Genomic DNA, 10,005 nt, shown 5'->3' on the forward strand with positions numbered 1-10,005 from the left:
CTCCATGCCCAAGAGGGTTAAGGCAGTGCTGGAAAATAATGGTGGCCACACAAAATATTGACACTTTGGGCCCAATTTGGACATTTTCACTTAGGGGTGTACTCACTTTTGTGGCCAGCGGTTTAGATATTAATGGCTGTGTGTTGAGTTATTTTGAGGGGACAGCAAATGTACACTGTTATACAAGCTGTACACTCACTACTTTACATTGTAGCAAAGTGTCATTTCTTCAGTGTTGTCACATGAAAAGATATAATAAAATGTAAGGGGTGTACTCACTTCTGTGAGATACTGTATATATATGTATATACATATACATATATATATATATATATATATATATATATACTGTATATTTATACACACACACACATACATTTTTTACATTTTATTTCAGTTAACAACAATGCTGCAGTGACCCCAAAAGCATTTGGACAATTAAAACTGTATGTGTTTGCCTTAAATAACTAAATATCCAATAAGATTTTTATTCAATAAGTATCAAATACGTTTTTTTTTTGTATAATAAATAATAGTAATAGCTAAACTGTTCAAAATGAAGGCAAAGAGTATTTGAACACTTTCATACAGTAGTTAATGTGCTGAAGCTGTGGTTACTCTGCTAGGATGTCTTCTAGTAGTTATATAAAGGGTTTAGTTATATAATCAGAGAGACTTTTGCTTTCTGCAACAGGAACAGGATATCATGTATGCAGATAAAATAATAACACTGTGTTACATTGTCTGAATGTCTTCTTCCCAACAGAAGGTGTATTTGTGGAGCTTGCGGTCCTACACCTTCATGAGACACCTTACATACGACCACGAGCGCACCATGGCATCATGCGACTTTTCCCAGGACGGAGCGCTGCTCGCGATCGCTTCGTATCATTCGACCACAGGCTGGTGGCTGGACCTGTGGGACCCCTATACAGCAGATCTCCTGACTAGAGTAGAGTATGATGGCCAACTAAGTTGTTCCTTTCTCATATCGTAGTTTTTTTTAATGAATAATTTAAAAAAATTATTTAAATAAAGAAAATTAGAAATAAAACCATTTCATTTTTGGGACAAAAAGTTCTGGACATTGGAAACGATCTGCTAAACATCTTTTGTGCTTCACAGAAGAAAGAAAATATATTTTTGTTCACAGAATTTTATTTTTTGGGCAAACTTTTACATTAAATGCTGAATGATTTGTGTTTATAAATGTATACATAAATTGTTCAATTTCCTAACTAATTTGGTTAAAAGAATAGAAAACTGGCTGAAAATTTACTTGCCGTCAGGCCATTTAGGATATAGATGAGTTTGTTTCTTCATCAGAACAGATTTAGAGAAATTTAGCATTACATCACTTGCTCGCCAATGGATCCTCTGCAGTGAATGGGTGCCGTCAGAATGAGCGTCCCAACAGCAAAAACATTACTATAATCTGCAAATAATCCACACGACTCCAGTCCATCAGTTAACACCTTGTGAAGTGAAAAGCTGTAACAAACAAATCCATCATTAAGATGTTTTAACTTTAAACCATCCCTTCTGGCCAAAATACGAGGTCAAAAAAAAAAAAAAGTCAAAATTTACCAACACATTTGTTTAGAACTGTTCACTTGTAAACGGTGCTTGATCTGTGCAATTTCTCTCCTGATTCAGACGAGATGGCTTTTTCACGATCGCGTTCGGGGCCCCCTCTCCCTCGTCAGGCCCTTAGAATCGTCCTAACCTTCCCCCCGTTACTGCACCCCTGATTATGGATAGAGGACTCAACATTTTGAAGTTAAAAACATATCAGTGACATATCTTTTCACTTCACAGGATGTTAATTGATGGACTGGCGTTGTGTGGATTACTCGGGTAAACTATGCGTCAGAATAAACTGTATGTTGGAAATTGTTGTAAAAAATACTTGCTTCTCTTTCCAGAAACTGTGAGCTGTGTGCTTACAGAAGTGACAATCTACTAACATCTCTTAGCTTCTCTCCGGTTGGTCTGCTGCTGGCTTTCAAAGACTACAGGTGAGCAGTGAACCATCCATTTGAGATCTGAGATCTTCAGAGCTACATGACCGGATGTCACCCTTGTGACCTCACACCTTTCTCTGGTGTTACTGATGACACTGACTGTACTGTGTTGCAGGGCGTTACGGATCTGGGATATGGAACAAGATAAACTAGTTGCAGACACTGATCACAACCGAGCCAGTGGCGTGTGCTGTGCTTTCCATCCACATGGGGGCGTCATTGCTACAGGGTATTGCAAGTCACATAATTGTGTTGGAACATCATTTATAATCAGTTTCGGCTCAGTGTTTACTCTAGAAACTTTAGGGGCTGTTTTTTCCCCCCTGCTTGTATACTGGAATAAATATTAAGAACGTCTTTATATTTGATTGTAGGTGCAGAGATGGACATGTAAAATTCTGGAGAGTTCCTCATCTTGTTCCGAGCCTTAAGCATTTGTGCCGGATCGCCCTGAGATTCTCCATTTCAACCTATCAGGTGGAAGCTCTTCCCTTGCCGAAAAAAATCCTGGAATACCTTACTTACAGGGACGTTCCAAAGCAAAAGATCGTATATTGTGAAGAACACTGCAGATGAAAATAAGTAATGTTTGTGGGTCAAATGTTTGCTTTAAATGTTGCATAATTTTCTAGGATGCCTAATTTCCCCAGACGGTTATGCTTTCAAAACAAAGACTTGAAATATTTATTTAAAGACTTTATTTTTTACATAACTACTTTGAAAATGAAGCATTTCTTTTACAAAGTACTGAGACGAGCTTTATTTCAAGCATAAAAAAATAAACATTTCAAAAATATTACAGGGTTCTGCGCATAGTTTTTTTTTTTTTTTGTCAGAACAATATGAAGTAAACAACTTCCTCTCATGACATCATGGATCTATGTTACATAACCCTTTCAAAGTGTGAACCAATGGTCTATCCATCGCTGACTACGATGTCTCTAACAGCCTGGAAAGCTGCAAGCATTGAGCTCAGCTGGATCTTCTCATTGGTTCCAGAGGCCAGACGATACCTTTTGGTTAAAAAGGAAAGAACAGAAGTTGACGATGCTCACTCAAGCATATAATAATAAAATTAATCTACCGTTCAAACGTTTGGGGTTGGTATGATTTATTAATGGTATTTAAGTCTCTTATTCTCACTAAGGCTGCAATCATTTGATTAAAAAAAATACAGTAAAAAACAGCAATATTGTGAAATATACAATTTAAAAGAACTGTTCTAATATATTATTTTTTTATATATTTAAAAAAAAATGCAAAGCTGAATTTTCAGCATCATTACTCCAGTCTTCAGTGTCACATGATCCTTCAGAAATCATTCTAATATGCAGATTTGCTGCTCAAGAAACATTTATTATTATTATTACCAATGTTGAAAACAGCTGTGCTGCTTAATATTTTTGAGCAAACGTGATACATTTGAAGGATTCTTTGAGTAGGAAGTTCAAAAGAACAGCATTTATTTGAAATATAAATATTATAAATGACTTTGCTGTCACTTTTGACCAATTGAATGCATCCTTGCAGAATTAAAGTATTAATTTGATTGTATATGTTGTACAATATTTATAGTTATTCTCAAATGACCAATGCATATTTATATTAATCAGGTGAATCTGAGTTGAGTTCATGTAGATAAAAGTATCCATGAGGTAAATGTGAGTGTGGTGCTGTTTGCTTCATTCATATTTAAGTAATCAAACAGTCATAAATAGAGCAGTGTACACACTTCTCTACTGATTTACTAAATAACTTGACATAATGAATGTACTCACTCAATATCTGCAAGCTTTATAAGCAAGCCCATGCGGATGGAGGGTGGGAAGTCCACTGAAATAGAGAGACAAAACATTAGAGCCAAATTAACCCACCTAACTGTGCTCAAACAACACTTTGATTGTGTGACCAACAAATCAGATTAAAAATTATCTAAACATTTTTTTTTGTTATTTTAAAACATTTAAAAAACCCACAGAAAACCTGGCATGCTGTGTGATAAAAATTGTTTTGCCATTTTACTCATTATTGCAGTCTGGTTTCTGAAAATAGTGTAATATTTAGTGTTTTTTTTTCTCTCTCCATGTGTGTGTGTGAAGCACGCTACACTCTGCTACTTCTAACAGGCGTCCTTTAAAAACAAGAACAACCGGTTTCCATGACAACCACAAAAGGATCTCCATGGTAACAAGGGCAGGGAAAACATGTAGCTCATCACTATATCAAAGTTGTGATAGGTTGTGTGTGGCGTTCCAGGCCTCAACTAGACTCTGCACTGCTTTGGTTATTTTGAAGAGGAACTGATTATAGAGCCACGCAAGGCTGGATTACAAGTGTAGTCTTACCACGGTGAATGAGAAGATGAACTTCAGTTAAAATGTCATGAAGTGCCAGACCTTTTAGAGTTTTGAGCTGCAGAATTTCTGTTGAACCCAGATAAGGACTTTGGAAACGTCATAAACTAATATCAGCAACTTACAATTCCTATTCCTGTATAAACGGTTAAATATCATTAATAAAATATTGTTTATTAAATTATAAATATCAATATTAAAAATACCTTTTTTTAATTTTTATAAAATACATAATCATAATAGCATACAGTGGTGTGAAAAAATGTTGGCCCCCTTCCTGATTTCTTATTTTTTTGCATGTTTGTCACACTTTGATGTTTCAGATCATCAAACAAATTTAAATATTAGTCAAAGATGCCGTTTTTAAATGAAGGTTTTTATTATTAAGGGAAAACAAAATCCAAAACTACATGGCCCTGTGTGAAGAAGTGTTTGCCCCCCTGTTAAAACTGTGGTTTATCACACCTGAGTTCAATTTCTCTAGCCACACCCAGTAATAAAAACCTTCATTTAAAAACGGCATGTTGTGTTCACTTGTGTTATCTTTTACTAATATTTAAATTTGTTTGATGATCTGAAACATTAAAGTGTGACAGACATGCAAAAAATTTCACACCACTGTATATAATTAGAATATATATAATTCTTTTTTTAAATTCCTTTTTCTATAGTAATAATTATTAAAGAAATATTATGTTTGATTTTACATAGTCACAATATTACATGTATAAACCACAAATGTAACAGATTAGAATACATTGAGCATAATCTCTGTTGTCATTTTCCTGATATGGATAAAATGTTTGTAAATATAGATTTATGTAAAAATTTTACTTTATTCATTTATTGATTGTTGTTATTATTATTAATATCTACAAACAGATGTTTTGTAGATGCTGTCATCCAAAGTGAACCTTTGATCCCATTTCTTATCAAAAAAAACAAAACAAAACAAAACAAAAAAAGGTCATGTGCTATTATGAGCTGTAAAGCTTGGATAACTAACCAAACACTAGAGTAAAAAGGATACGCTTATATGCAGTGGTGAAGTCTTTATTGAGGGCCCAGTCTAGTATGTTGGCGATGTCTGATCTAAGAGGATGTCCAGTACATGTGTACACCGTCTCCTCCGTCACCTTCCCATAGGCCATATGGGTACTCTGTACATGAGAACACGCATTACAGATATTTCTCAGTTCATATTTTTCATACCAGCAGCAACATGATATTTAAACTCTTTAAATATTTTATTCCAATCACAATGCTTATTTATGTCTCAAAATAAAATAATTATTACTTTAAATAATACAAATATTTGAAATGAAGAATATAAAAGGAATGAAATTAAAATAATAATAACATAAAAAAAGTGATTATTAACTATTAAGATATCCAGAATAGACATTCTTACATTTTAAAACCTAAAATAAAGCACAGTTTTTCTTTCATTAAATCAGATGCTTTGTCAAAATCAACCTAAAACCTTTAAAAAAAATGTCCAATCATAATCACACAGCTCTCATTCATGTCTCACTGTGGACAGTGAAATGGCAGAACCTTATTCTTCAGCCATCGGGCCATTTGGGGGCTCAGCAGGTGAGCTGATAGAGGGGCAGATGGTACACTACCTCTCCTTAAAGCATTCTGTGCATCCTGGGTCATAGCATCCGCCTCGTCCAGGATCACCAACTTAAAGCCTTTCCTACAAGAAGCGGTAAATTATTTTACAACAACAGTAAATATTTTAATGCAATAACAACCTAAAGGCCAGGTGTCATTCAATAGTTGCTACATGAAAACGACATTCTTAAACACCTGTAATATATTGCTGTATGTGAGAACAGATATTATATCATACAAATTGTTCATGCATGGGATGTAAGGGTGAGTACTGTTCTTACTTGAAGATGGTTCGTGTGCTGGCAAAGCTGAGGATCGGTCCCCTCACCACGTCTATGCCACGGTCATCTGACGCATTGAGCTGATGAAGTAAAATACACAATAGTTTGCATTACAAAAACAATTTTTTTTTTTTTTTTACTGAAGATTTCACCCTCAGGACCATCCAAGATGTAGAACAGTTTGTTTCTTCATCGGAACAGATTTGGAGGAAGCAATGTTATAGACAGAGGACCCTATTTTAGCCGGAAGCAATGATTTTGAAGTTAAAAACTTCTCGATGGATTTGTTCATTACAAACATGCAGCTTTTCACTTCACAAGACGCTAACTGATGGACTGGAGTCGTGTGTATTATTGCGATGTTTTTATCACCCGTTTAGACTCTCATTCTGACGGCACCCATTCACTGCAGAGGATCCATTGGTGAGCAAGTGATGCAATGCTACATTTCTCCAAATCTGTTCTGATGAAGAAACAAACTCATCACCTTGGATGGCCTGAGGGTGAGTAAACTTTCAGCTAATTTTCATTTTTGGGTGAACTATTCTTTTAAATGGATGACCACATATGTTTTGGCATGGGGAGAAATTCACCAAACATGTGCATTCTTAAAACATCTGCAGACAAACTTCTACAGTACCTCCAGGACCATAGAGTTGAACTCTTTATCTTTGTACAGCTGTTTAGCACATGCTAGTATAGTAGAGGTCTTTCCTGTTCCTGGAGGTCCATAGAAGAGCAGATGAGGCAATCGTTCTTCACTGATGAACTTACATTTAACAATAATAATAATAAAGAATAGATCTTTATCTATGATATCCAGAACACGCATTCTTACATTTTAAATATTTGTGATATTTATTATCCTAAATATCACAAATATTGACAAAATTAACTCTAAATATTTTTTCCCAATCACACTGCTCTCATTCATGTTTCAAAATATAATCAAAAATAATTTAAATAATAAAATATATGAAATAGTAATAATTAAAAATAGATACTAGATACTAAATAGATATTTAAACTCTTTAAATATTTTATTCCAATCACAATGCTTATTCATGTCTCAAAATAAAATAATTATTACTTTAAATAATACAAATATTTGAAATGAAGAATATAAAAGGAATGAAATTAAAATAATAATAACATAAAAAAAGTGATTATTAACCATTAAGATATCCAGAATAGACATTCTTACATTTTAAAACCTAAAATAAAGCACAGTTTTTCTTTCATTAAATCAGATGCTTTGTCAAAATCAACCTAAAACCTTTAAAAAAATATCCAATCATAATCACATAATACGATATTGGAGCTGCTACTGTAAGTATTTAGGCTAAGTGTTCACGCAAAATGATAAAGCACAAAGCTTTAGCAGGGGGGATTTTTATTAAGTGTTGCTTATTCGAATCAAGACAAGATGTGTTTGTTGTCATTCCAGCCATATTTTATACAAGTATACAATGAAAATTATATTATACAGGTCTGCAGTGGAAATTAAAATTAGATACTTAAAAAACAGAGGTAAAAAAGTAATGGTATGTATGGCCTGGGCTGGTTTGCTGGTCTTGGCTGGTCTACTAGGTTGGTCTGTGGCTGTTAGACCAGTGCAAACCATCTAAAACGAGTAAACCATCTTAGTCATATTATTATTATTATTATTATTATTTTAAATGGATGCACCTGATCTGCAGTTTATATTGCTGTATATTCTACACTCTAAAAAATGCTGGGTTAAATACAACCCAGTGCTGGGTAAAATAGGGTCAAACCCAGCAATTGGGCTGTGTTGACCCAGCGGTTGGGTTAAATGTTTAACCCAACCTTCTGGGTAGTAACCCAACCGCTGGGTCAAAACAACCCAATTTTACCCAGCACTGGGTTGTATTTAACCCAGCATTTTTTAGAGTGTAACATTGATAGGTGAAGATGATGCTTATCAATTTTAAAGTATAGGCTGCACTTGGAAATGCAGTGGGGCAACTTTCATTTGACAGGCAGTTCAACTACTTTTTATAGAACTTGAGCATATAAAACAGTGGTTTGATTAAAAAAAGGTTCTCCGAGTTCAAACAGTGAGCTCACTGCATTGATGCTTATCTCGCGAGAACTCTCTCCCCTGCTTGTGTCGGCGATGCGATGCTGATGCTGATGCTGTGAATTTGATTGACGCGAACATGTCGGTGTGATGGGGGAGCGCCGGGATGCAGCTGATGATGGTCCAGAAGGGGAATACGTGCAGTCAAATCAGACGTTATCTTTAAGAAATAACACCTAACGTTCTCCTTTATCATCTATGACAAAGATGTCTCAATTTGTGTTGTATTTCTCACGCGCGCAATGGATCTAGCTGATGCCACCGCAGCGAGGATCTGATTTGTATTTTTTCCTTCCTTCCTTCAGTATCTGTGTATTATGGTAGAGTCAAGCAGGAGCATCAAACATAAACTGTGCAACCCTGATGACAACTCCGTCAGGATATCAGAATATCAACAATGGAATCGCCTTACAAGTAGAGTCTAGTTTTTCATGATCACACACCATTATTCGTGCTTTCACGAACGCACTATCAAAGTGGTATCTAAATTGATTGAGCGAAAAAGTAGCCTGCAGTTAAGAGACGGACCGCTGCTCACAAATTATGGACGAGGAGAATATGACCAAAAGCGACGAGCATCATCTGAGTTTGCAAAAAGCCTTGCAGCAGTGCGAACTGGTGCAAAACATGATAGACATTAGTATTTCCAGCTTGGAAGGTCTGAGGACTAAATGTGCCACATCCAACGACTTGACACAAAAAGAAATCCGAACGCTGGAGGTAAGCAAGCATCCATTTGAATGAGCCCAAATGTAAATGTTGCACCCCAGCATTTCTACAAATGCCACGAGAGTGGATGCGTGCGCGCGTGCATGCACATTAAACAATTTCGCATCTTTGATCGTGTCTTCAATTAAAGTTGCATCTCGGGGATTGACTGTACTGGCGTAATAAACGAAGAAGCTCGCGCTGCAGTGAGAGGCGCGAGCTTGCGCATTCTGCAGGTGGTGAAGAAGGTGGCTCGTGCGCTCGCGCTGCTGACATGGACAGCGAAAGCGGCCTATTGTTGACATTAATTTATATCCTCGTTTTTAAATCCTCCTCGTCATTTAAACGGTCGTTCGTACAACATAAACATGAGATTGTTTTAAATTGTGTTATGCAACCAGAGGTAGCCTAATGTCCCAGATATTTTCTTTTGATATGATGGTAGTATTTTGTGTTGGCTATAGTAGGCTACTGTAGTGGTCGCCCAAATATGTTTTTTTTTTCAAAGACCCGATAGCTAGATCTGGGTGGCCTATAATGCTTTTTTAAAAATGATGGCAATTAGACTTAAGGGAGAACGAGAAGTGTTGTAACGCTTTTTGTTTGAACGTCTTTAACTCTTTTTGTTTCTTTAGTTATGTGGGATCGGAATCGATTGCGATTATTCTAAATGAAGTGATTCGATTCGAGCTACTTTTGTTGAATTTTCGCAGCTCATGTTGCTTACTGCCTTGAACAGCATGTTGCCAAATGATGAGATTTCAACAGAACAGATAGGCTATAACAAAACAGCATCGAAATTCTACAAAATTTGCGTTTACACAGAGACATTTAACAACTCTTTAAAACAAGCCTAAGTAAAATAAGATAACAAAGGCCTATTCGTTATTTGTTGTTTTAAAATAATTGCTAAT

General features: G+C 35.7%; 3 protein-coding genes across 3 annotated transcripts in view; 2 read left to right on the plus strand and 1 right to left on the minus strand.

Annotated features, from left to right (window-relative positions):
• The window catches only part of wsb2 (WD repeat and SOCS box containing 2), a 9,124-nt gene extending 6,505 nt beyond the window's left edge, over positions 1-2,619 (plus strand). Inside the window, exons 6-9 of the mRNA XM_016291269.1 lie at positions 767-957; positions 1,926-2,018; positions 2,140-2,253; positions 2,399-2,619. Coding sequence (XP_016146755.1) covers positions 767-957; positions 1,926-2,018; positions 2,140-2,253; positions 2,399-2,600 — 600 coding nt within the window. The 3' untranslated portion in view covers positions 2,601-2,619. The remainder of the gene's footprint in view (positions 1-766; positions 958-1,925; positions 2,019-2,139; positions 2,254-2,398) is intronic.
• Positions 2,620-2,679: 60 nt separating this feature from the next.
• On the minus strand, positions 2,680-7,111 carry LOC107599636 (replication factor C subunit 5-like). Its single transcript, XM_016291286.1, has 7 exons — positions 6,920-7,111; positions 6,280-6,359; positions 5,936-6,080; positions 5,409-5,538; positions 4,370-4,447; positions 3,803-3,857; positions 2,680-3,037 (listed from the first exon to the last, which is right to left on the minus strand). Exons 1-7 carry the CDS (start codon positions 7,109-7,111, stop codon positions 2,941-2,943), a joined length of 777 nt encoding a protein of 258 aa, XP_016146772.1. The 3' UTR covers positions 2,680-2,940.
• Positions 7,112-8,444: 1,333 nt separating this feature from the next.
• The window catches only part of LOC107599618 (kinase suppressor of Ras 2-like), a 94,573-nt gene continuing 93,012 nt past the window's right edge, over positions 8,445-10,005 (plus strand). The window contains exon 1 of the mRNA XM_016291270.1: positions 8,445-9,103. Coding sequence (XP_016146756.1) covers positions 8,927-9,103 — 177 coding nt within the window. The 5' untranslated portion in view covers positions 8,445-8,926. The remainder of the gene's footprint in view (positions 9,104-10,005) is intronic.

The sequence above is a fragment of the Sinocyclocheilus grahami genome, unplaced genomic scaffold (assembly GCF_001515645.1).
Source record: "Sinocyclocheilus grahami isolate Dianchi unplaced genomic scaffold, SAMN03320097.WGS_v1.1 scaffold269.1, whole genome shotgun sequence".
In the NCBI taxonomy this organism is placed as follows: Eukaryota; Metazoa; Chordata; class Actinopteri; order Cypriniformes; family Cyprinidae; genus Sinocyclocheilus; species Sinocyclocheilus grahami.

Excerpts from the sequence above, each read along its gene's own strand:
- LOC107599636 (XM_016291286.1), bottom strand. The coding sequence starts at position 7,111 with ATGCGTGTTCTGGATATCATAGATAAAGATCTATTCTTTATTATTATT. Across the intron at positions 6,081-6,279 it reads AGCACACGAACCATCTTCAA|GAAAGGCTTTAAGTTGGTGA; the intron begins GTAAGAACAGTA and ends CGCTTCTTGTAG. Across the intron at positions 3,038-3,802 it reads ATAAAGCTTGCAGATATTGA|GTATCGTCTGGCCTCTGGAA; the intron begins GTGAGTACATTC and ends TTTAACCAAAAG.